Raw genomic sequence first — 27,701 nt, forward strand, 5'->3', positions numbered from 1 at the left:
GAAAAGAGAATAAATTTTCATTGAATTTTAAGGTTGACATTATTTGACGAACTGACATAAAATTGATTGAGCAGCGGTGCTGTCACAGTAGAATCTCTCTTGCCAACAAGTGCTACTTTGGACTAAGTAGGCAACTGAGCAGTCAAGTCCTCTCTTGACGAACAAAACTAACACTCTACAAGACTCTCATCATGCCCGTCCTAACGTATGGCGCAGAAGCTTGGACGATGACAACATCCGATGAAGCGACGCTTGGAGTGTTCGAGAGAAAGATTCTGCGTAAGATTTTTGGACCTTTGCACGTTGGCAACGGCGAATATCGATGGAACGATGAGCTGTATGAGCTTTACGACGACATAGACATAGCGCAGCGAATAAAGATCCAGCGGCTACGTTGGATGGGTCATGTCGTCCGAATGGATACAAACGCTCCGGCTTTGAAAGTATTCGATGCGGTACCAGCTGGTGGTAGCAGAGGAAGAGGAAGGCCTCCTCTGCGTTGGAAAGATCAGGTGGAGAAGGACTTGGCTTCACTTGGTGTGTCCAACTGGCGCCGGTTAGCACGAGAAAGAAACGACTGGCGCGCTTTGTTAAACTCGGCCAAAATCGCGTAAGCGGTTATCGCGCCAATTAAGAAGAGAATAAGAATCGTATTTCATTTGTTAAGTGTTTTTTTAAATTATTTTATTTTATTTTTTATTTATTTACTTTAAATTCTTTTTATTTTACTTTTATGTAAAGATAGCATCACGAGGATGGCACTTGACTGGAACCCGCAAGGGAGCAGAGGTCGCAGTCGACCAAAAAACACTTGGAGAAGGTCGATGCTGCGCGAACTAGCAGATTCCGACATCTTTTGGGACGGTGTAAAAACAACACCACAGAACCGTGTAAGATGGAAGAGTCTTGTCGAGGCCCTATGCTCCCGAGAAGAGTGAACAAGGGGAAACAAATTACCTCCCTTTATTTAATTTTTATTAGCTCTTATAGTTGCGTCACATATTTGATTTTATTAAATTTGTATTTTATTTATTTACTTTTTTTAAATTGCAAACTTCATAAATACTTTTTAATTTATTTATATTATTTCATTTCACATTTCTGCCTTTAATCTTATTTGAATTAATTAATTTGCTTTTATTATATATTTATTTCCATAACTTATTTTATTTTTTAATATTTATTTGTACTTTCTATCTTCTTCTTTCATTTTTTATGTAATTGTTATTTTTTAAATTTTATTTATTTATTTATTTATTTATTACTTAGTTATTTATTTATTTACTTATTATATTTATTTAATTATTCATTTATTTGTTGATTTCTATTACCACTCATAAATTGATATTTATATATTAGCTATTTTACTTAATTTTTTTACTACTCTTATTTTTCTTTTTTTATATATATTTTTTTATTATATCAATTTCATTAATATACATAGCTTGACATCTAATTCGCTTTGACAATTTTGCATTACTATTAACAAAAACCATATCAAAATTCTACATTGCATCACAATTTCCTACTACTTCCTCTATTTGCAATGCTGTTTATGAATATTTGTTGTCCCTTTTCTCGTACTCACCTGGTCAGCACATAAATGCTCACAGAATTTCCCAGCAATCCGATCACAAATACACATGGCACCAATATGCGTTGCACCACATGACGCACTGCGGCCACATCCGCTGAACTGAACATTTTTGGTGTCTAAATTATTTTGTTGTTCCATAAAATGTGGCTGGATGTTGTTGTTGCTGCTATATTTTGCGTTGGTAACCACTTTTTCAGGTATGGTTTTATGGTGTAGTGATTTTCACAAATTTTTCCTTAAAATAATAGGGTTTTGTTATTACTGCGCTTAATAGTTGCTAATGGGAAGGTAAATGTTGCGGCAACATGTTGCTAAGGCGGCCAATGGTTTAGTGCGATGTTTTTGGTACGCAAATTTTTGAAGTTTATTTTAAAGAACTGGAAAGAGAGAAATAATGTAATAGGGATTAATGATGAAGGAATTTTAGAACTTATAAATTAAAGAGCTGAGTTATTAAAAGAAATAATTATATATAATTGGCGCTTACACCCTTTTTGAGTATACCAACCCATTCGCTTACTGCGGCCGAATTATTAGCTTCATTAAAAATTTGCTCAAAGAAAGAAAAATGTATATGCCTAATAAAAGCACTGAAGGACTCCATCAAATATGTAGAAACTGCGTGAAGCATAGATTTCAAGTAGAATTTATGCTCATTATAAGCAATAAATTATAAATTGCTATTGTCGGCTCCATCAAAATGAAGTCAATGCAGAATGAATTAATGAAATCGAGCCTAATCGGAGTCCTCGAAAAGAAGCTAAATCGGAATGACGTTAAGACGCCAACGTAAAGGCACGAAAGCCCAACCCTCTTGGGTTGTAGGGAGTAACGTTTAAGCTCTGTTTTTTGATTATTAGAGCGTTTGGAAAACCAATTCGTTTGGTGGAGTGGTTGCGTATTGGTCTCACAAAGCAGTTAACCTTATTTAGGTTACCGAGGTATAACGACGTAATATTGATATGAACACAATATATTTATTCTATTTACATATTTTTTTACGCCCTATATATGTAAAAAAGTAAAAAATAGCGACGCATTGAACTTCAGCCTAATTTATTTGCTACTGAGCTGAGTCATTTGGGTTTATTTCCATGCAGTTATGAGCGGATATGCATTTCTTGATATCTGAAAAATTACATCAAACTAATTATTGAAAACATGAAAATTCTGTTTATTTTAATTCAATCACAAGACATTTTTTGCAATATAGTCTATAGTAGACTATCTCATACATTATTTTTATGCTAACAAATTGCATCTGCTACAAAATCCCATTTTTCATGTAAACATCACACAACTGCGGGCTCGTCGATTCACCTATCATACATTGCAAAGCGTCTTCAATTCCTTGTTTAGTAATTTATTGTCAATCAAAAAATAGTGACTGATGATTATATAGTCACATCACTCATATCACATCATGGTCTGAAAAGATATGGTGATGCCGTGGACATCACATTACAGCATTAACACTTGATCTGATCCCAATCACATGATGTCATGCACATCACATCATAACCTCAATGTGATCTCAATCATGTGATAGCAAAAATTAAATTCTTCTTTTCTTTATTTTATTATTTTTATCGCACTTTCTTTGTAATCACATGACGTTCATCGCACTATTACCTGAAAATCACATCACTCAGCTGCCCAGTCCCACATACCCATCGATGGGCATGTGACAGCCAATTTTTTTTAATATTTTTGCTAATTGTTTTCATTCATTCGTCTCCAGATGCACCATGTAATTATTATTTGACAATTTTCTATCTACATATATTCGATAACTAAAAATTATTACACAAATACAAAAATTGCGCTCAGAAACCCAATATCACATGAGAAATATATACTTCACGTTCGGCAAAAAAAAGGTGTGTGAAAATATTGATAGGATGTGAGTTTTTGTTTTTAATTATTTTGCTCTGCACACATTTTAGCCAGTTGAATTACTGAAAAATTTGAAATTTGCACATCGATTCTTAGTGGTCGAAAATTAATCAGGTTGCCACTTTTATTTACTTTTGCCTTCATGTTTATGCTAAATGTGAAGTTTTTTGATATTTTTATTTATAAATTTTATATGCATATGTACATACGTAATGCTGTATGTAAGCAAATTTTTCTCACTTTTTCACATTAAACTGAATAATATTTGTTTAAGGTTTTTATCGAAGTTTAAAAATGCATTAAATTTGATTTACACTTCAGGCATACTTACATAACTGCATCTATACAAACATACATTCATTCCCGCACACATATACATACAAGCATTCATGTGTTTATAATTCTGTTAAACGTTAGAAATTTTTGTTTATAAAAGCTTTTACCATCAAAATTATTTCAACGCAATATTTATACAAAATTTTCTAAGCAAAAAATTTGCTCATGATTTTTTTCTTTTTTTGCTACAGTTTTTCTGAAAGCTATGATAAGCAAAGTATAAACAAAAAACTTTGGAACGCGTAATTTTTGTATACAAATTTTAGGAAAGCACTGTGCATCCAATTTTTATTTTTTTTTACCAAATAATCACCAAAATAAAATTGTGTAAATTGAACGAAATGATATTTATTCTGTCAAAGAAATAAGAAATTAAAAAAGTGTTTCTCATAGATTAATAAAAACATGAAATAGGTATGTTTTAATATTGCCAAAAAATCTGGGCTTATCAATTCCCTTACATATATTGCAAAGTATTTTCAGTTTTTTTTCATGATATATTGTCAATAAAAAATTAATGACATTTATTCGTTACCCATTTTTCCTCGTATTTTTAAGAAATTTTTCAAGTAATAGATGAGTTGAAATAAAATCCTACATTTTCCACGTTAAGCACATTCAAGGCTAGCGCAATGGAATCTTCATATGCGAAAGTCAGTCAGCAGCGGTGCTAAAATGCAATTTGCCAAACCATCTTCAAAGCGGCGGTAAAGCGCTTATGCCTTGCGATTTTTGTCCATATTCCAATATCTCACTTACTTAATTATTTCAAGGCGACCCTACTCAACAATGCGTCTAATTTACAATTTTCTTGAAACGCTTCGTAAACAAAATTCTAATATTATATTTTAATAATCTTATTCAAAAGTTTTATATTTTTGAGGTGGCAACCCTACTAAAAAAAAATTATTAAAGTATTTCTAAACTTAATGGAAGCATTTGATGCACATAATCCAGCATCCTACTTTTTTTAAATAGATGGCAACCTTATTTAAAAATATTTCTGTGTCGAAGTATTTAAAAATATTTCTGTATCGAAGTATTCTTAAATACCTTTCGTTTTATATGCATATTGTAATATACTTACGCTTGCGTAATCAAATAATTTAATTTTTTTATCGGTGGCAACCCTATTTACAAATGATCAAGATTCAAGCAATCAAAACAGATTTATTTTCCATACAATATTCTGATATTTTCTTTAACTGCCTCATTTAACTAATATGAACTTTTTGTTAATTGCCAACTCTAATTTAAAGTGTTTCTGCATTAAGGTGTTTTGAAGTAGCTTCGTTTTTTGTGCCCATTTGCTAATATATATATATATATATATATATATACGTATATATTATAATATATTAATTTGCTTACATATTTAATTAATTTTAATTGTTTATAGGTGGCAACCTTAACCACATATTGGTTTAGATGAGAGCAATAAGAAACAGCTCTCGTTTCATACCCATATTCCAACATATGGCATCACTACCACACTCCTGACATTTAGTTTATTATATGGGTGGCAACACTAAATTATTTCACATTAAAAACGTTTGGTTTGAAATACTTTTTGTAATAAAATTATTCATTTAAATATCTAATTCGTTTGGATTTTTTTAAGACGGTAACCCTGTTCACAAATTCTTCTTACCAGAATTCTAATACAGTGAAACCTCCCCTTGCGGACACCTCCAATAAGCGGACACTCCCCATAACCGGACAAAAACTGAGGAACCAAGCTTTATGTTGGGTTTTTAGAACGAATTCCACTCTAATAACCGGACACTCTAATAACCGGATGGGAACACTTTTTCTCATTTTTTTTGTTCTAATCACCTCTCGAAAGCGAACGCGGACCTCTCAGTAACGGACAAGCAAAATATATCACTGAACAAATGTATAAAGAAAACAATAAAAACCTCTCATAAGCGGACGCGATACTCTAATCCACGGACAACAAAGATAGTAGATAGACAATAGTTGAAATAAACATAATAACGTCAACAAAAAGAAGAAGTTCTTAAACGCGGATGGCTCAAAAGTTGACCATTTGAGTTTCGAATGGTTCGTTAAGGCCAGAAGCCAAAATATACCAATATCGGGTATTATTATAAAGGAAAAAGCAAAAGAAATCGCTGGCCGATTAGGTATTCAAAATTTTTCTGCGTCAAATGGATGGTTGGAGAAATAGCGTAGGCGTCATAATGTGACTTTCAAAAGAATATGTGGGGAATCTTCCGAGGTTAATTTCGAAGATTGTGTGCCAATATGGTTGGAGGTAAAGAAAAGCCATTGGTTATCGGAAAAGCAGCATGCCCACACGCCTTTAAAAGAGGCAATATAGGAAGTTTGCCAGTGGAATGGAAGTCAAACCGGAAAGCTTGGATGTCTCGTGAAATTATGTGTGAGTGGCTAGAAATGCTTGATAAAAAAATGGGCTGCCAGAAGAGAAAAATTTTATTATTTTTGGACAATGCTACAACTCACCATCGAGATATTAAACTAGATAACATAAAGTTGATCTTTTTACCTGCTAATACAACATCCGTTTGTCAGCCCCTCGATCAGGGTATAATACAAAATTTTAAGTGTCATTACAGATGCCATATAATCAAATGCATTTTGACAAAATTAGGAGACATTCCAATGGACAGACTTTCAAAAACTTTTGACATTTTGGAAGCTGTTTTTTTTTATTAAATCTTCATGGGACAACGTAACGGCAGAAACAATTAAGAATTGTTTTTCGAAAGCCGGGTTTCAAAAAGCTCCGCTTGAATGTTCTGACTTCGAGGCAGAGGATGATATTCCCATATCGACACTAGCGGCTTTGATAAAGATTTTAAATGAAAATCAGCAAGGTCAGTATACAGAAGAGCTTTTGTTAATCGACGAATTTGTTAATAGAGAAGACAATAATATTGACGTTGTCATTGACGAAATTAATACTGAGGAATTATCTGACTGAGAAAGCGAAGACTCAAATCATGTATGTGTCTAGGATGAATGTCAGATCAAGTCATATCCTGAAGCATTAGAACAACAACAATTTCTAAAAGACGATATTACTGGATTCCAATACGCCCAAACTTTAGAATGTCATCTTGAAAACCTTTTTCTGAAACATAAACAGGAAAATCCACTACGGTATATGAATTTTTGAAGCCTAAAATATAAATATGTTCAATCAAATATGTATATTCAAATGTGTAAATATACTCATTGTTCCCAATATAAAAATGTACATACATACATATAATTATATTTTTCAATAAATATGAAAAAAACTGAACGTACCATAAAAGAACATAAAAAAATTATTTAAAGAGGTGGGATAGTAATTTTAACCTAGAGTTTTTCTTCAACCCCCATAAGCGGACACTCCCCATGAGCGGACGAAAATTGTGGAACCGTGAGTGTCCGCTTGTGGGAGGTTTCACTGTATATTATTTAACTAAACTATTAAATTTTTTATATATGTAAGTGATAATATTAATTTTAAGTATTTCTGTAGTAAGTTGTTAAATATCAGCTTTCGCTTCATTCCAATATTCCAATATATTATTTTACTACCACATTCTTGAAATTTAATTTATTATAAGGCTGGCAACCCTAAATTAAATTATTTCTGGGGTAAAGTGTTTTAAGAAAGCTGTTTTTGATTCACGTTTTTTATTATATTAATTCATTTAAATATTTCAATTACTTTTATTTTTTAAGGTGGCAATCCTATTCACAAACATCTCTAGATTAAGCCGATCAAAAACAGCTATCGCTTCTTACCATTGTTTTAATATATTATTTAACTACCACATTTAATTATTTTCAACTTTTTATATAGGTGGCAACCTTAATTTAAATTATTTCTGCATTAAGTTGCTCTAATTATTCTTCTGTTTTTTTTTTGTTGATTTAATTATATATAATTATATTTAATTAAATTTAATTTTTTTATGCGTGGCAACTCGGTCTAAAGATAGGTTTAAATTAAAGCAATCTCAAACAGTTTTCGTTTCATACCAATATTTTAAAATATTGTTTTGCTACCGCATTTAAATTTAATTTCAAATTTTCAATTTCTAATTTAATAAAAGGGGTAATTTAAACTATTTCCACTTTAAAGTGTTCTCAAATATATACGTTTCATTTAATACACATTTTGTAATAAAATAATTAGCTTAAATATTTAACTCATTTTAATTGTTTTGACAGATGGCAACGCTATTCACAAATATCTCTAGATTAAAGCGATCATAAACAGTTTTCACTTTTATGCCAATATTTCAATGTATTATTTTACTATAATATATCATACTTTTTTTTTGTATAGGTGGTAACTCTATTTAAATCTATTTTTGGTATAAAGTGTCCTTAAATACTTCTTGTTTAATACCCATTTTGTAACGCAATAGTAAACTTAAATATTTATTTAACTAAAATTTTTTTACAGGTGGCAGCCCTATTCGCTGATATGTCTAGACTAAAACGATCACATGTAGCTTTCGCTTCTTACCAATATCTTATTTTTATTATTTAAAACATTTAATTAAGTAAAAATTTTAAATAGGTGGCAACTCTATTTTAATTTATTTCCGTGTTAAAGTGTCCTTAAATAGCTTTCGTTTAATACCCGTATTGTAATATACTCGTTTTATTTCACTAACGTATTTAATTGATTTTATTTTTTTAAAAGGTAGCAATACTGTTCGAAATGGTATGTGGATTAAAGCACTTCCAAACTCCTTTCATTTGATACCAATATTGTAACTTTAATGCCTGCAGGAATAAAATTTTCGCACTCCCGTATTCGGATACAACACTGTGCCAAAATTTTAAGTGAATCGACCCACTTCGTGCACGTTTTGATATTTGCATACACAAACAAATGCAGGTTGAATTTTTATATATTCGTATAGATTTAACAGGCATTTCGTTTAAAAAAATGTTGTATATTATTAGGCACCATATTATTTTATCGAATGTTTATCAAATTTCTGCCATATAAATATACTGAAATTTAGACTCACCCAGGAATTCAGTTTCAGTTTATAGAAAAAAAATGCATTTACCTGTTTTAAAAATTAATTTTGAACAATTTTTTTTTTGTAAGTAAGTTGGTTTGCGGTGTTTATGGGTATTTTCTAACGCATACTTAAAATTTTCAAAAACATATTTTTTTTCTCAATATAATTTTAACTTTAATTGATTTTCTTTTGCCCCTTTCAAAGCACTATCGTAAAACTTGAATAGTTAAACAGACAGGAATTCTTCCTTTCTCTCCTTTCGCTCCTTAAAAGCTGCCCCTTTTGAAACACTTCACTTTTCCCTCTGTTGCACTTAATCCTTTCGCTGCTTTTGTGCTCGCCCATATTAATTTATCTAACACATATGTTCTGTGCCAATTTCTGTTACATGTGCCATTATTTTGCCATAAAATGTTGCATCCTTTCTGGCAAAGAATGTGAAAAGAAAAGGGAACAATGCTGCGCATTAACTCCCCCAATGCTTCAACTCGTTGCTTTCACGTATGTGTGTGTTTGTGTGTATTCACTTTCTTTGTTTTGGTCACAAACAATATGTGACTTACTTTCCTTACTTTATGCGCCTGTTTATATGCTTCTTAGCTTGTTTTTAAGTGGGTTATTGTTTTTCTTATTTTTGCTGCTGTTGTTTATTTGACTTAAGGTTTTCCTCCTGTTGTTGTTTCTGGATGGCACCGCCTTTGTGATGCTTATGGTGTTGGCAATATTTGTCTAATAACAGCAACATGAAAAGCCAACAGCCAACAAAGAGTGCAAAGAACATTGGCTAGCATTCATAAACCGCACAATTTGTGTAACTTTCTGTTGTTTTGCCATCAATGCTTTTATTATACGTGTCCGACAGAGGCCAAAATGGCGTACTTAGTTAACTTACATATACATACATGCGTATATAACAAATTGGGTTGTTAAATAAGTTGCTTTTCAGGCTGCGTTGTTGGAAAAACAGGTCGTTGAAGGAAAAGACTTTCCGTTTAGTTGTATGGTATAGCCTTCTTTGAGGCGGAATCATTTTGCGATAACCTGATGAAATAATTTATCAAATAGATTGTGGCAAATTTAGCATCGAAAGCTACCTCTGACAGCACACGTTCTTGGTTCTAGCCGAAGTCGCTGAAACCAGTACAATACTACATTCCGAATATCTCAATATAAACTCCTCACTAAAGGCTTTAACAAAAAATTTCGCTTTTCTTGAGAGAGAATTTCTCTTTCCTCATTTTTCCATAAATAGTCCCTTAGGAAGTATAAAATCTTAGAGTAGTACGTTGCTTAAAAATTTTCTCCCACTTACTTCCTCGCTTCAGCTTTCCGCCTATAGAAAATCATCTTTCAGCCTTAATTTGTATATTTCACTCCCCTATAAATATGCAGCCCTGTAAGCCTGACCATTTTTGTTGATAGTCAAGCTGCGATCAAAGCACTGGCCTCAACGAGCGCCTCATTTCAAGATGTGTTAAAGAATGCAGGTCATTCTCGTCATGTCACTCTCGCTTATCCAAGAACACAGAACCACAGTTTGTTGGGTCCCCGTCGACTCTGGAATGGATGGAAATGAAAGAGTGGACGAGTGTGCAAGGAAAGGCTCTGGACTCAACCTTCAGTGAGTGGTAGAGGGTCTAAGCAATTCCTCACTGCGATTAACTTGAGCGTAATCGCGGAAACCAATAGAAGTTGTAGGGTCTTCAAAGGCCTCTGGCCAAAACTGAGTCTTAAAACGAGAAAATGTTTGCTTGGACTCAACAGATCGACTATCAGCGTCTTCACAGGTCTTATAACGGGTCACTGCACTATTGGCACCCTAGCCAGTAGAATGGGTGTACCTCACAATGACTTCTGCAGGAATTCAGGAGATGAAGAAAAATTGAGTTGATACCACACCTCCTACACTTCAAAGAAACCGAGCCAAAGAACTTGGCGATTATTTCTTTGAAGTGGCTTTTCTAAGTGGCTTAAGCAACTTAATTAGGAGATGAAAATCAAATACAGGTATCACAATGGGCCTTAGGGCCACCGAGCTTCTTGTCTTAGACAAGCAACCTAACCTAAAGTATGAAGCTCGCAACAGAAAATGCGTTAAGTCTATATTTTTGCGCTCGCCTGTCACATATCTGCACCACTCAAACGTCTCATGAAGTGGTACATTGAAAGGTACTCGCTTTCCCCTCTCTTTATCACCACTCTCTCCCACTTTTACCATCACTCTCTCTCTTACCTTCAAGCTCATTACTTCTTTGGACCCAGTTTTACACAGGCAGGACGTTTTTTTAAACCAAAAATCACGTAGAATAAATTGTGCGCTTAGTGGATCATACGATCCTCATACAGAATTTTCAGTCTCAGTCTAATTGATCCACCACCAAGAAAGCAATACAATCTTTTCACAATAAATGATTGACGTTGGTGTATCTTTTGTTAAAAAAAAAGATCCCTCAGTCATGCAGACTGCGCTTTCGTGACGGTTGAGCAGGAGGCGGGTAAACTCCTTTGAGTTTAACATAAAAAAACTATATCGCTGTATTTTTTATTTAATTTTTTTTATTTTTTAAAATGATACGTTCACCATACGAACTATGTCTTTCGTGTTGAGTAGGAGGAGGCTCAACCGTTGAGCTCAACATAAAAAAACTTTCCGTGTTGTTTAAGCCCATTTGTGTTTATATTTCTTTCATTTGTTCTCAGCAAATAGACAATTATTCACAATTAGTACACAGTTATCCAAATTCAGTTGCGCTAAAGCTTATTTTTTCGTTCGCCTAGCGTATGTCTGCACTTCTCAACCAGCTTATAAAGTGGTGCAATGTACATGCAGTCTGATTCCCACACAAGAGCAAGATGTGCGGTGCTATCTCTGCTCATGGTGAACTCGCGAGTGTCCATAAAACAATGTAGACTGCTATATGCAAACGCTCTAAGGTGTGTTCTTCTGTACAGAGCACCTCTCTGATCTGATGCAGTGGATAAAACTTCATACGCACGCGAAATGAGATCCTTGTACAGGCTTTGCGGTAAAAGAGTTTGTAGCGCGCTCCGAACTTCATTAGAGAAAGCAGCGCTTGTAATATCTGTGGTTTGCCCAATAGAGTGAGTCGCCAAACAATGAAGGAAAGTTGTTGGACCGATCGATTGCTTCCTTCTGTGCGAAGTTGGTGAAAAGGGAGGCAGGATTACCCCCTTACCCAAATGTTGAGAGGGCACGGATGCTTCAAATTTTGTTTACATAAATTCGAACATAAAGGCGACCCACACTGCACCTCCTGTGCAAATGGGGATATTGAAGATGCAGAACATTGTTTTTCGCCTGTCCACAGTTTGAAACCGAAACGGTTGACTTGAGAAATACTTGGGCGGTTCAATAAGTCCCCGTGTTTGATGGCGCAGGGTGTTCCTGTGGGAAGTTGGTGTTAGCATCGTATACTACCATCTATCAAACGACGGCAAAACAAATTTCAGACTGATTGATAGGTTAGTTTGGATTTGGCAGCTATTCTAGTAAGAGATGTTTCGTTATTTTCGCTTAGATGGAAAAAGAGGAGTATCGTTTGGTAATTCGCTTTTTATTTTTGGATGGAAAAAATGCGAAGAGATAAAAGCAAAGTTGGATGCTGTTTATGGGGGCATTTTGCCATCTATGACCACAGTTAGATATTGGTTCAACTGACATGAAGGAATCCCATATTGCACTTTCCATGGCAATGACGGTATTGAGGACGCAGAGCATTGTTTTTTGTCCGTCCACAGTCTGAAACCGAAAGAATTGACTTGAGAAATAATGTAGGAAAACCAATTAATGTTAACACTGGTTGATTTTATGCTTGAGTCAAAAGAAAACCGGTCCACTGTTTGTAATGTAGCAAATAAGATCATCACAAAGTTGCGTCTCCGCAAATTTTCGTAGAGAGGCAATCGGCCGCACCCCCTCCGCGAAGTTTTACACGCCTAGCGGTAGTTCCACGGACAAACCGAGATGCAGTAGGGGTGGATTTTTAGTGCCGTGAACTAAAAGGTAAGTTCCACACTTCGGCTTTCAATGATTTGTGCCACTTCTACAACAACAAAAAATTCACCCAAGCTATACAGCCCAAAATAAGAAGTATGCAACTAAAAGGTACGCCACTCACACGCACCGAGTTATATCTCCACCACAACTTTCCACTGCTCTCTGCTCTTTCTCTTTTTTGCGCCACTCTAACTCGCCACTTTACGCTTCCTAAGCTAATCAAGTTTCATAGTTCCAACTAACTCCATTCCTACTGGGTTCCAGTTCGCATTGTGCCAATTTAAAGAAAGAAAGAATATTTGTATATATATAATATATAAATATGTGTGTATTGATCGTCTGCATGTGTATTACATCTTTCACGCACAATTTTCTACGCCATTCGGCTCGTCTTAAATACTTCATTTTACGACCCAAGTCGACCCAGTTGTAATAATTGAAATGAAAAATTTCCTATTGAAACATTTACATAACAACCTTTGCCGTCATGGAAGCTATAAACATTCAATGCCACACACATATTTGCCACTTGTCTATGGCGCATTCCTTTCGCATTAAGAAATGAGAATCCTTTAATTAAATAATTCCTTAGTTGAGAGATTGAGATGGCGATGAAATGTTTGTCGGTATTGTTATAAATCAGCGGCGGCGTTGAGCAGCGGCAGCGGCAACAGCATTAAGCTCAACTACGATAACAAATATCGCGTAAATAACAGCAAATGCATGAAAGTTATCAAAGACAACAACCAAATGATATGCCGCAGTTGTCGCTGTCAGGCGCGCATTTGTCATTAAGCCAAATGTCATTTCTCCTGCATCTACTCGTATTTACTTATGGGCTGTATAAACTAAATACGGCAACAAATACATACGAGTGAATGTGGATATGTGTACGTGTATGTGTGTACAATATTTATTCGTGCAAATGCCCTTTCATAGATAAAACCATATCATATGAGTTGATCAGCTATGAGGCAGACAACACTGTGCGACATTGAAAAGAGCAGAATAAGTATTGCGAAGAAACCGGGAAGAAAAGAAATTTGCTGGAGCCGCCATCTGTATGTGATATTCTGCTTTCAAAAGATGCTCACTTTTCTGACTTGTATTAAAAACTTTGTAAAATTTAGTGGGCTGCAAGTAGGCCGGTAGATGCAATATCCTTTTCAATATCCTTTTTTATTCATACAAGAAGATAAAAATTTTTTTATTTCATAGACGGATTTTGGGCTCCCACTCATTGCTTGCAAAAAAGGGCAAAATACTTAGGTTAGGTTAGCCAGCTTGTTTGTCTAAGACAAGACACTGGGTGGCCCTCAGGCTCATTTTGATACCTGCATTTGATTTCCATTCCCTAACTAAGTAGCTTAAACCACTTATCGCGCCAATTAAGAAGAGAAGAACTAGTCACTCCAGTGAGTTATTTTGTAAATTTCCCAGGCCTTCAAAGAAATAATTGCCAAGATATTTGGCATTGCTTCTTTGATGTGCAAGGGGTATTTTTCTACCGATTCAATTTCTTTTACATCTCCTGAACTCCTGCATAAGTCATTGTGAGGAACACCCATTCTTCAGGCTAGGATGCCAATAGTGCAGTGGCCCGTTATAACACCGGTGAGGACGTTGGTAGTTGATCTGTTGAATCCAAGCAGACATTTTGTCTTTTTAAGATTCAGTTTTGGCCAAAGGGCTTTGAAGACCCTGCAGTTAGTTCTGAAAGAGCAACTTCTATTGGTTTCCGCGATTACGCTCAAGTAAATCGCAGTGTACAGTTCGTTTATAGGAATGCTTATGTCCTCTACCACTCACTGAAGTTCAAGCTCAGAGCCTTTCCTTGCACACTCGTGCACTCTTTCATTTCCCTCGACTCCAGAGTGGCCGGGACTCAACAAAGTGTGGTGCTGTGTTGTTGGATAAGCCAAAACGACCTGCTGCATTCCTTAACATATCTTAAATTTATGAGCGTTGTGACCAGAGTCTTGATAGCTTCTGGACTTCCAACAAAAATGGTAACGTTTTCCAGACATAATTCTAATAGTCTCATCGTTTTTGCTGTTTTGTCTATGTGTAGCTTAAATCTCAGATTGGAAGATTCTTGCAGGTATGCAAAATGCTTAGGAAATGCGGAAGCGAGGAAGGTATCAACATTTTTTCCGACAGTCAAGCTGTAGTCGAGGCTCTGACGGTGCTCTGGTGCAGATGCAAATTGGTCAATTCATGAAAGGAGGAGATTTAATTTCTTTGGTGTACAAGTAACATTTTCTTTTATTTGTGTTCCAAGACATAGGAACATGGAGAGAAATAAAATTGCTGATGAGCTTGCCAGAAATAAGTCAACTGAATAGGCCTTAGAGATCTCCCATCTGGTCATCGGCATCTCCTGACTGTTTTGAAAGGGAATTGCACAACTTATTTCTTAGGAGAGCACAGATCAGATGGAGCTCCATTTCTTCGTGTGCCATTTCGAAAATGTTAAGACCACAATAGAATAGACGCAGGGCGCAGATAGTCTTGGGACTCTGTACCATTCAATTTTCAAACTTTCCTCCAGCTAGGTCATTGGACGATCGGCACTCCCGCAGAAAAGCTGAGTTTAGCATTTAATTCCCATTGCAGAAGCTGTGGAGGCCTTTCAGGGCAGAAGACTGTCGAGCCCTTTCTCCATGAATGTCCGGGTTTAACAGTCACTAAGGGCTCCCTTCTTCGACAGCAAGGGACAGTGCGCCAACCCAAATCTTATCAACCTCCCCGTTACATCAACAACTCTGGTTTGCTGTGCTTATCTGCCCGTTTGCTCTGTTCCCTTTTGAATTTGTCGCACAGTGTCATCGTTCACTCGTTCCCATTCCGCAAGTGAGAATCTCCTTCCACAGTTCCTTGAAGAACTCACAGCTTTGCTGTTGATTAATTAGCCAGAAATATGTGTGCGAGAATGGCCTCGTTGGGTAAGTATAATAAATGCATACGCAATTTCGATAAAACATCACTTTGAGATGTGCACATCAGGGACGCAAATGCGTTTGTATGTTTATGTATTTAATGCATATACCTAAATAAGCACAGAAATGTAAATAAACTATGAAGAACAAGTAATTGGCATTTGTGCAACTTGAAATTATAGCTGACAGTTGAACGAATATTATCATAAAGTAGCGACGCTCACAGCAGTTCATTCATGTGTACAAACACACAGATGCAAATATAAAGTTATCATATTTAAGTAAACATATTTGCTTGAAATTTCCGTAATGTAAGTATGTATATATTCCCCTATACAGAGGCATACGTATTTTAATGCAAACTCTTTGCTTTTCAGCATACAGATCTACTTCTAGCAAAGCGCTGAAAATTGTAGCCTATCCAAAGGGCACTGTTTAAATTGCAGTCGCTAGAACTTGAATGGCTTTTGAAATAAGTGCCGCTACTTTAATGTAGATTGTATAATAAAAATTTGGTAAAATATGATCAAATAATTTTTCGCAAATATTATGCGCTGTATGCACTTTGTGACTGATCGGCGAGCGATTCCGTGACAAGTGATTCTTCGAAAAATTGGTTTATTTACACGCTTGAGTATAATATCAAATTAATTGAAAACACTTTTGATGAAAGTTTATAATTTTGAGATTGAAAGTTTTTAAGAAATAACGAAAAAAATAATTAACTAAAAAATATGTAAAAGCTTTTTCTAAAAATATTAAAAAGCGACTTCAAAGAATTTTTATAATTTTCAAACAAAATTTTTTATTAGTATATTTTATCAAAAAAAATAAAAAAAAGATTTTTAAAAAGAACTGAAGATACTTCACTTTAAAATTTTGTTTAATTTTCAAATTTTTGATTAAAGTTTATAATTTTGACATTGAAAGTTTTTAAAAAATAACGAAAAAAAACAATTAACTAAAAAATAGTAAAAAAACATATATAAAAGATTTTTATAAAAATATTAAAAAGCGACTTCAAAAGAATTTTTATAATTTTCTTCTCAAACAAAACTTTTTATTAGTAGATTTTATCCAAAAAACTTAAAAAAAGCTTTTATAAAAGTGTTAAAAAGAACTGAACATACTTACCTTTAAAATTTTGTTTAATTTTCTTTAAAGTGAAGTAACAAATTTTTGATAAAAGTTTATAATTTTGAGATTGACCGTTTTTTAGAAATAACGAAAAAACTAATTAACTAAAAAATTTTAACAAAAACAAATTTAACAGTTTTTAAAACAAATGTTAAAAAAAAAATAGCTCAAAGTATTTGTTTCATTTTCTTCTAAAAAAATGTTTACTAAATATTACTTATCCAAAAAAAATTAAAAAAAACGCTTTTTTATGAAAATGTTAAAAAGAAATGTAGATACTTCACTTTAAATTTTTTTTTAATTTCCTTAAAAATTAAAAAAATAATTCCAAAAAAAAAATGTATAAAAATGAAAGGAAAATTCAATTCAAAATAATTCCAAAAAAAAATGTATAAAAATGAAAGGAAAATTCAATTAACTAGAAAATTTTAACAAAACAAATATGACTTTTTTTCTACTGTTAAAAAAAGTACTGAAGAAAAAATTTTATAATATTCTTGTAAAAAAAATTTTTTTATAGGTATATTTTGTCATAAAAAATTTAAAAAAAATTTTGTGTAAAAATGTTAAAAAGAACCGAAGAAACTTCACTTCAAAAAAATTTTATAATTTTCTTCTACAAACATTCTTTTAGAAGTATATTTTATAATAAAAAATTAATAAAAAAGGTTTCTAAAATTTTTTATAATTTTCGTCTCAAAAAAACTTTTTTATAAGTATATTTTATCCTAAAAACTTAAAACAAAAAGTTTTTTATAAAACTGTTAAAAAAATAAGAAACAGAACTTTTACTTAAAACACATTTTATTATTTTCTTCCCAAAAAAACATTTTTTTCTAGGTATATTTTATCATAAATAATTGATAAAAGCAGGTTTTCAAAATTTTTTTATAATTTTCGTCTCAAAAAAACTATTGTTATAAATATATTTTATCGTAAAAAATTAAAAAAAAAAATTTTATAAAATTGTTAAAAAAAGAATCGAAGATACTTAACTTTGAAAACTTTTTATCATTTTCTTCTCAAAAAAAAATTTTTTATAGGTATATTTTATCATAAATAATTAATAAAAAAAGGGTTTTAAAATTTTTTTATACTTTTCGTCTCAAAAAAAAATTTTGTATAAGTATATTTTGTCCTAAAAAAATTTTAAAAAATATATTTTTTATAAAATTGTTAACAAAAGAACCGAAGATACTTCACTTTGAAAACTTTTTATAATTTTCTTCTCAAACAAATTTTTTATAAGCATATTTTATTTAAAAAAATTAACAGAAATAAATAATAAATAAGAAATAATAAAAAAATAATAATAACGTGCAGGAAATATCTCTCTTATCTGGGTTCCTGGGCACAGGAATATAGAGGGAAATGAAATTGCCGACGAACTTGCCAGGAAGGGGTCGACAGAATCGGTGTCAGCTGTCCCCATCTCAGACATCGGTGTCCCCTTGACCTTTGTTAAAGGGAAACTACACAATTTCTTTCTAAAAAAAGCGCAAGACAGATGAAGGCCTGTCTCATCGTGTACTATTTCGAAAACACTATGGCCTCAATACGATATAAACAGAACGCTTAAGATGATGGGAATCCCCCGCCATACAATTTCCAAACTCTTTGCGGGTTCACTGGTCACTGGGTGATCGGTACTCATGCGGAGAAGCTTGGAACTCCGTACAACCCCGACTGCAGATGCTGTGGGGTTCCTGCAGAGAAAGAGACTGAACACTTTTTCGGCAAATGTCTGGCTCTGGCGGCTAGGCGCTTGAGATTCCTTAGCATGCCCTTTGGGGATGACTTGAAGAAATTCTCCAGCCTAGCTCCCTTTTCTCCCCTCCACTGCACTGGATGGCTGTAGACGGTTTTCTCTGCCCAAAATTTTTCTTTGCACAGGTACGTAAGTGCTACTTGAAGTGTGCCTGGGGTACTATTACCATCTTACCTACTTATCTAATAAAAGAACTGAAGATACTTCGCTTCAAAATTAATTTTAAAAAATAAAAAACCGAATTTGTATAAACATGTTAAAAAGAACCGAAGATACTTCGCCTAAAAAATGTTTGTATAATTTTCTGTTAGGCATAGAAGCTCGCTCGAGTGCCCACGATCTACCCGCGGCCAGAAGAATGTCTCACGTACTCAATCTTGAGCACGAGCGCGATGCAGATTAATTATTAATTACACTGTGTGACAAAAACTTCTCTTCATGCTCTGACCTATGAAAAATTAGTTTTCCGGCCATAAGTTCAGATTATGAGGGCAAATTTGTTTCTACTTGACGAGGCTGGTATTTTGATACAAGACTCGAAGAAGGTAGATTTTTATTGTCACACAGCGTTATCAAGAATTAATCTTCTGCTTTTATGCCAAGCATTTTGGTTTCTTTAAATTTTTTTTTTTGTTTTTGTTTTAAATAATTATAATAAATCTCATTTTCCCCATAGTTACTTTTTGAAGTTTGGCAGCCATCAAAAGCTGATTGTAATTTAGTATTATATAATTTTATCGCTATTAAAACTTTGTATTCACGTGAAATCTGTGAATTTCAGTTCCTTAACCAAAAATTTCATGCAAACTACTAAGAATCATAATTCTTGCCACCGCAACATTGGTAAGACACTCACAAAAGTTTCGAAACTTTCTTTCACTATCTTCTATGCTGCACTAACTCCACCAGTGCAATTCACTCCACTCTCTTTCTCCCTCTCTCTCGCTCGCCCACACACACACATATACGCAATCATATATGGCATAAAGCTTGTATAATCAGAAAATACCGCAAACATAAAATAAACTGTCAGCATTTATGAAAAGAGTGGCGCAACAATGTGGCAGGCGAGAAGGCGTACGTAGAACGCAAATGACATAACGAAATTTGCCCAAATTTTATGTGGTTTTACTATGTATGCATATCACTTTATGTTAGTATGTGTATGCATTTATGAATCTATGCATATATGAGGGTATGTATGTATGTGTATATGTATGCATGTATGCATGTATATGTATGTGTGTATATATGCATGTATGTGTGCTATGAACAAATATGAAATACACACAATGCGCCCATCAAAACTTTCGCACCTTTCCCCAGCAAACTAGTCGACGGGGAAAACTAGCGAGCAGCCCAACAACAGCAACACCAAGGCACCAAGAGCAATTGCCAAAAAACAAACATAGCATGCCGAACAACAACAAAACAAAAACAAATACAACAGACCGCTATGGTATTGGCAACAATGTTGACCCATTTGTTTGTGTGAGTGCGCTCGTAACTTTTAACAAAAATTTATTAGGAACAATTGGTTGGTGTTGCATATGCACAGACGTTCAAGCATACAATCACACATGCATATGGAATGCTTGCATATATAAGTATATGCATGTATTATGATGCTGCAGGGAATAGTGTTGCATTTGTGTTGCTTAGCTGGTTTAGTTGGTGTGGGTGTTGATGGTTGCCGCGACTGCTGCTGTAACTGGGACTGTAGATGTGGTTGTGGCGTTGCGACTCAAATACTTCACCCAGTCAGTCAGCCAGTCAATGCGTTCGTCAAATAGCGCGCTTCAGTTGTAAAAAATAGCACTCCCAACATGAACCAATTAGTGTCAGCATTTTTTTGCCCGCAACCACAGCAGCTCCAACACAACAATGCAACCGATGGAGTTTTTGTTGCAGTTGTTGCGTAATTTCTAGTACAATGTTGAAATAGAAAACCTTTTCGCAAAATGAAATAAAATAATTGCATTTAGGTTGAGGCAAACATTTTTACGGCTCAATTAACTTGGCGCGAAGCGATAATGTTGAAAAAGGAAGAATAATAAGACTAATAAATAGCGAATAATACCTAGAAATGTATATGGACAAATATTTAATATTTCTCTGGTGCCTCTGCGGTAAAATAAAATTGTAAAAAATATATTATAATGAAACAGAATTTCAGAATTTTTTTTGGTTTTGTACTTTTTTATAGTCCCTTAGAAGCTTAAAAAATTAGTATTCTAAAATACTTTATGTGGACGTATTCAACTTTAAAATTTTTATGCAGAACCGCCTGGAGCGCAGTAAGAAAAACGAAGAATAATAAATAGGGAATAATACCCGTCTCTGCGGTAAAATTAAATTGTAAAAAATATATTAAAACAGAATTTCACAATTTCCTAAAATACTTTTTTACTATTACTTGACATTCACTTGTTAAATGTTTAACTTTTAAAGGGTGACTAGTATTTTAAGGACTAGTAATTTAAGGACTAGTCTTTAGTCTTAAATTGTAAAAAATATATTAAAACAGAATTTCAAAATTTCCTATATTATAATATTTTTTTACTATTATTTGACATTCACTTGTTAAATGTTTAAGTTTTAAAGGGTGACTAGTATTTTAAGGACTAGTCTTTTAAGGAGCAATATTTTAGGGACTAGTCTATTTTTTTTCAAAAAATGTTTGACATTCACTTGTTAAATTTTTCACTTTTAAAGGGTGACTAGAGTTTTAAGGACTAGTCTTTTAAGGGCCAGTATTTTAAGGACTAGTCTAATTTTTTCCAAAAAACCGATTGCTTTTTTTGTGTTTTTTATAATTTTTTTTTGTTTTTCAGTTTCTTTTTAATTCTATAGCACCTCAAAAAATGGTATTCCAAAATAATTTTTGTGGGCAAACATTTTTAAGTATTTCATTCGCAAATTTTTGTGCAGAACCGCCCGGAGCATAGCCGTTGCTCTTTTCGTGACTTTAAACGCATTTATCTCAAAAATGCATTTCTCAAGTTGGATGTATGAGTCAAAAAATTTTCAGCCCATTCACTTGAAAAGTGAAATAAAAAATGTAAATACGTGGGTGTGTTAAATATAAGCGCGGGTCAATTTTGTTCTACACATTTCCTGGTAGATTCGAATTCCTAATTAAATGGAAGAAGGGAGATCGGCTTAAAAGGCTTCTTATACTTCGAGAACCTCCCATAGCAGGGCTGTAAAGCTCACCAGGATCGAGACCAGTAAGTTCCTGATTATGGTATACCAGAAAAACTGAGGTATCCCCCTCCTGCACTGAGTTGAGAATACTACTTTCATAGGCTAATGCTATGACGGTGGCCATTACGTTTCGTTAAAACCCCGGCAGGTCTTCAAGTACGTATCTGATTCTGGCTCTGAATATAAGCTCACATAAGGACTCGTGCCAACCTTCGCGTGGCCTCCCTGCACGTATAGCTAACCTCAGGAATTGTTTTTAAAACAACTTTACGTCATGCGCAGATAGCAGCTTCAAGCAGAGGTCCATGAACACACAACTTGAAACTAAACAACAACAGCAACAGCAATAACTACAACAATAACCGCAAACAGATAAAAAAAACGCCGATGAGAGAAACGTATTCAAAGGGAGTATCAGAGTACTACGGTCTCCGGTACTGAGCACGCCTCATCCATCAAAAAACCCAAAGGAGACTAAGGAGGCTTCCGAAAGCGACCTAGCAAAACAATAGTAAATACTGAAATCTTAACACCGAAGTAGCCAACACAGTGCGCCACTCGTTCACACACCGTACCGTCGTCCCTCAGGTCTCCAAAACAGAAGCTCATAAAAAAATGAGAGCCGCCAAAGAAAAATCCCTAACGTAAGGAACGTAAAAGAATGATCATATAAGGAAGCTTGTGTTACTAAAGCAGAAGAACGTCTGCATGGACATAAAAGACGGAGTATCGGAATGGTAAGAAATACTCGACGTAATTGGCAGTTACAGATGAAACTGAATGACTTTAGAAAAATAAACAAAAGAGTATGCTGCAAAAAGTGCAACTGACGCAACGAGTCCTTCAGCTCACAACACACGCTCGCAATACACACACATAAGTGCGGAAAAAGTGAAATAAACCCCGTTAAAAGTAAGACAAAATCGGAAGCACTCCTAATCAAACCGCGGTAGCAAAATAAAGCCTGACGACTTGGAAGCCAAAATAAAAGCCGAGCTGGATAAAGGGGAGCAGGTAGGCTTGACCTTTTAAGAGACACTCTACAGGGATCAAGCATTATTACACACCTTAAACCGAAAACTACAGCAGAGAAACGAAGCGAAATTTAGCACCAAAAGCAGAGAACAGGTTCGTTCTTACGCGGCTTTAATATTGGGAGGTTGAATTAGTTTTAATGGTTTTTTTCGAAGATTTGGGGCTTTATTGTGAAAAAACGGTACAAAATATTTTATTCGAAGTATTGGCCATCGCTAGCTACAACTTTCGCCCATCTTTCGGGCAATTTCCGGATGCCGTTTCTCCAAAATTCTGGCCGCTGCTTGGCTATCCATGACTCAACCCATATTTTGGTAGCCTCGTACGAGGAGAACCGCTGGTCCGCCAAATCGAGCCTCATATGGCGGAACAAATGATAATCGGAGGGAGCTATGTCTGGACTATACGGCGGGTGGGGTAACACTTCCCAGCCAAGCGTTCCAAGGTATTTTTTGACAGGTTGAGCAACATGCGGCCGAGCGTTGTCATGTTGCAAAATAACCTTGTCGTGCCTTTTTACCGTTTCCGGCCGTTTTTCTTTCAATGCCCGGCTTAAACGCATCAATTGCAGTCGGTAACGATCCCCCGTGATTGTTTCGCCCGGTTGGAGCAGCTCAAAATATACGACGCCGACCTGATCCCACCACATGCAGAGCATGATTTTCTTGCCGTGAATATTCTGCCGTCAACGTTGATGCGTGGCCGGGCAAACCCCATGATTTTTTGCGTTTTGGGTTATCGTAGTGGATCCATTTTTCGTCGCCAGTCACCACCCGATGCAAAAAACCCTTCCGATTTTGTCGCTCGATCAGCAATTCGCACGTAAAAAATCGCCGTTCGACGTCGCGCAGCTTCAACTCGTACGGGACCCAATATCCTTGCTTTTGGATCATTCCCATCGCTTTTAGACGCTTGCAAACGGTTGATTTATCAACGCCCAATGATTCAGCAAGCTCTTCTTGGGTTTGGCACGAGTCCTCGTTTACCAATTCCCCCAATTCCGCGTCCTCGAACTTTTTGGGCTGGCCAAGACGCTCCTTGTCTTCGGTGTGAAAATCACCACTTTTGAATCGTCGAAACCAGTACTCACATGTTGAAATCGACGGAGTATGGTCTGGGTAGGCCTCCTGCAACAATTCGCGGGCTTGGGCTGTATTTTTTTTCAAATTGAAGCAGAAAAGGAAAGCTTTCCGCAAATTGCGTTTCGACGGCACGAAAGTTGACATATTCGGAGCACGAAAACACTGCGTTGTTTATACTTCAGCGAAATGACAGATACTGATAAACAAAGCCTAGGGATGAGGCTTTGTCATGAATATATATTCAGTATTGCCAACGCGATAAAGTGATAACATGGAACTATGAAGAGCCCGACAGAAGGGGCCACGGTTTCTACATGCGGCGAACCGGGGTATAAGCTCAAAGAATGAACCAAAATACCAAAATGCTGTTTGTGCTCTGAAGCAAATCACAGCTCCAGTGCTCATATATCGGAATCGAGAAGATGAGCAAAATCACAGACGCGCTCCTATTCCAACTGATAGCAGAAAAAGGCACCAACGTTGTTATAATCAGTGAGTAATACAAACAAAAAAATACCGACAAATGGTTGGATGACCCCACTGGTATTCCAGCACTGTGACTCCCACCAGAAAGAGAAAAACGCAACAGAAAACGGGAGCGGAAATGGCTCGAAGAGTTTCGAAACAAACTAGATGCCAATGAGGATATGTCTCGCGAAATCGGGGGATCGGTAATTGATTCCGACGATTTCAGCACCCAAGTCACCGAGTGGGGCTTGCCAAATACGAATTCGAGAGGCAGGAGGGTTCCAGATAAGGGGGCCAAGCTCGAACAGACGATCATGAACACAGGAGCAATACCCACATTTAGAAGACCCGGTTCCGAGTAAACCACACCAGATATTAATACGAGGGGTGCCTTTTAAATTTCGGCATTAGAGAACAAAAACACATTTTAATCATCGAAAATCACTTTATTGTTTTTCAAAATATTCTCCATGAAGATCTATACACTTTTGCATGCATTTGAACCAATTGTCAAAGCACTTTTGCCACTCTGAATGAGGTACCTCCAAAACATGCATTCTGAATGCCGCAACCGCTTCTTCAAGTGTCGAAAAACGTTGACCTCTCAGTTTGTTTTTTACGTACGGGAATAAAAAGAAGTCATTCAGTGCCAAGTCAGGACTATACGGCGGATGACCCATTAATTCGATGTTTTGGGTGCTCAAAATGCAGTTGTTTGATCCGATGTGTGAGAGCTCGCATTGTCCTGGTGAAGAGTGATCCGTCTTTGGCGATTGGTTTTCCTAATTTCTTGGAAGACAACTGGCAAACAAATGGTTGTGTACCACTCAGAATTTACTGTTCTGCGTTGTTCTAGTGGTACGGTTGCGACATGTCCAGTTTTTCCGAAAAAACAGGCGACCATTTGCTTGGAAGTGCTTCGTGCGCGAACAACTTTTGTTGGATTTGGCTCATCTTGAAACACCCATACAGTCGACTGCTGTTTACTTTTGGGCTCAAACGCGTAAATCCATGATTCATCACCTGTCACGATGTCATAGACGTGTTTCGAAGCCCCGCGATCGTATTTTTTGAGCATTTCCTTCGACCAATCGACACGAGCCTTTTTTTGAGCGATTGACAAATTGTGTGGGATCCAACGCGAACAAATTTTTTTGACAGTCCAATGTTTATGCAATATTGAATCTATGCTGGTCCAACTAATGCCTAAGATTATCTCAATCTCACGATAGGTCACATGACCATCTTGCAATATCAGTTCGCGCACACATCAATGGTTTTCGGAACAACAACTGATTTTGGACGAGCTTCACGAAATTAGTCTTGGAGTGAACTACGACCACGATTGAATTCACCATACCATCAATAAACACTGGTCCTTGATGGAGCTTCATATAAGGAAAAGGGGATATCCGTAAGTGGAATATATCAAAGTTCAACCGCGAAGTGCTAATAGCCACGGAGCTACCCTTAAAAGCAAAGTGAGAGCGGAAAGATGAGAGCTAGATCCGCCTGAATTGAATTTGTAACAATGTTGAGAGTTCCACGTGTGGCTCTAAGTTGCTGAAAATAATATTTATTTTTATATCTTTCCAGCACCGCCGACTTAGAACATTACCACTTATCGCCAACTTCTACGCTCTTCCAACACCAATGGCTTACTACGCCCAGTACTACAGCCGCTCCCTTTTTTTCTCCTATCAAGCGCTGTGCGTGCATATATCGTTACACCCATCCTCGCAACCACTTGTGTTGCTTGTCACTTGTTTGGTGTATTTTGGAAAACTGAGGTGTTGACAAATGCGCGCATCTAATCAGCCACTTGACGCACGAAATCCAAACATATGTTGCACCAACGTCAACTGCAACAACTATCCACTACAACAAATCGACGAGCGGCATTTTAAGGTTGCACAACAGCAACCAAGAACCAACAGGCAACAACCAACTATGTTGAACATGAGTAACCACAACAGCTGCTGCATAAAAGCAGCTGTAGCATAAAATACACTTGTCAGCTACGAGTAATGCGAATATCCACTTATGCACGTCGTTGCAAATGTGCTGTGTGCTTTTAGGCGCATAGCTAATACTTTACTGACGCCTGAAGAGCACTCACACACTCATCTGCGTGTCTCAATTAATCAACGCACAAAATTTGTTGCAGAAGTGCTAAGCAAGCGCTGATATGCGCGGAGTGCAAAGAGGGGAGTTACGTGTGAAAGTTATAGTTTCGTAGTGTTATATTTAAGCGCAGGATAACGGTGAACGTGGTGTTAAGGGAAGGTTGTTTTTTTATTTGCACCGGTTCACTTCTAGTAAAGTATGTGAAAATTAGGCTAACTAAGTGGGTGTGAATATGTATGTGTGTGCGAATTAATTTCAAAACTAATTTTGAATCTGCTGCAAAAATGTGCTGGAATGTAATGAAAAACAGCTGACAATGAATGCAGCAGATGCATACAGCGTAAGCAATTGACCTTGCGAAAAATTTATTAAGAAAACGTATGAGGATTTACTGTGGAATTAATGTAGAATTCATGGTACGTAAATTAAAGAAGCTTGAGAACAAAAAAGGGGATAGTATAAATGTTCATAAATTATTCAAAAATAGCTGGTACACGTGGATTTCACCCCACGTGCAGTCACGCCCTTTTTAATATTTTCAACATTATGACTCAGGATTGCGGCATTGGTAAAATATTTTTTCACAGCAAGTCTCAGAAATAAGCAATTTGGAGATTTCAGTTTGCATGGGAAGTGTCACGCCCCCTTTTCCAATAGTTTAATTTTTTGTACATTTATACGGGATTACTAACTTATGTCTCCATACCAAATTTCATAACTCTACCGCAAATACTTCCAGAGATATGCAGTTTGGAGATTTCAGTTTGTAAGGGAAATGTCACTTCCTCTTTTCCAACAACCGCAATTTTTTTTACATTTAAACGGGATTACTAACTTATGTCTTCATACCAAATTTCATAACTCTACCGCAAATACTTCCAGAGATATGCAGTTTGGAAATGTACATTAGGGTGGGGATGTCATGGCTCCTAAATATTTAAAACAAGTTTTTGCGCGCCGAATCTATAAGAAACATTTTAATAAAATCAATACAATCATTCTGAGTTTTGTTTAGTGTGGATTACACAAGAAAAAGCTGCATACCTAAAAAGTAAGTCTGTAAGCTT

At 35.6% G+C, this 27,701-nt stretch overlaps 1 protein-coding gene across 1 annotated transcript in view; it reads right to left on the minus strand.

Moving 5' to 3' along the window:
- Positions 1–27,701, minus strand: part of LOC129237956 (uncharacterized) — a 110,626-nt gene that overhangs the window by 12,262 nt on the left and 70,663 nt on the right. The window contains exon 2 of the mRNA XM_054872956.1: positions 1,589–1,974. Within this exon, the coding sequence (XP_054728931.1) occupies positions 1,589–1,704 (116 nt within the window). The 5' untranslated portion in view covers positions 1,705–1,974. The remainder of the gene's footprint in view (positions 1–1,588; positions 1,975–27,701) is intronic.

Source organism: Anastrepha obliqua, chromosome 2 (assembly GCF_027943255.1).
Source record: "Anastrepha obliqua isolate idAnaObli1 chromosome 2, idAnaObli1_1.0, whole genome shotgun sequence".
NCBI classification, from domain to species: domain Eukaryota; kingdom Metazoa; phylum Arthropoda; class Insecta; order Diptera; family Tephritidae; genus Anastrepha; species Anastrepha obliqua.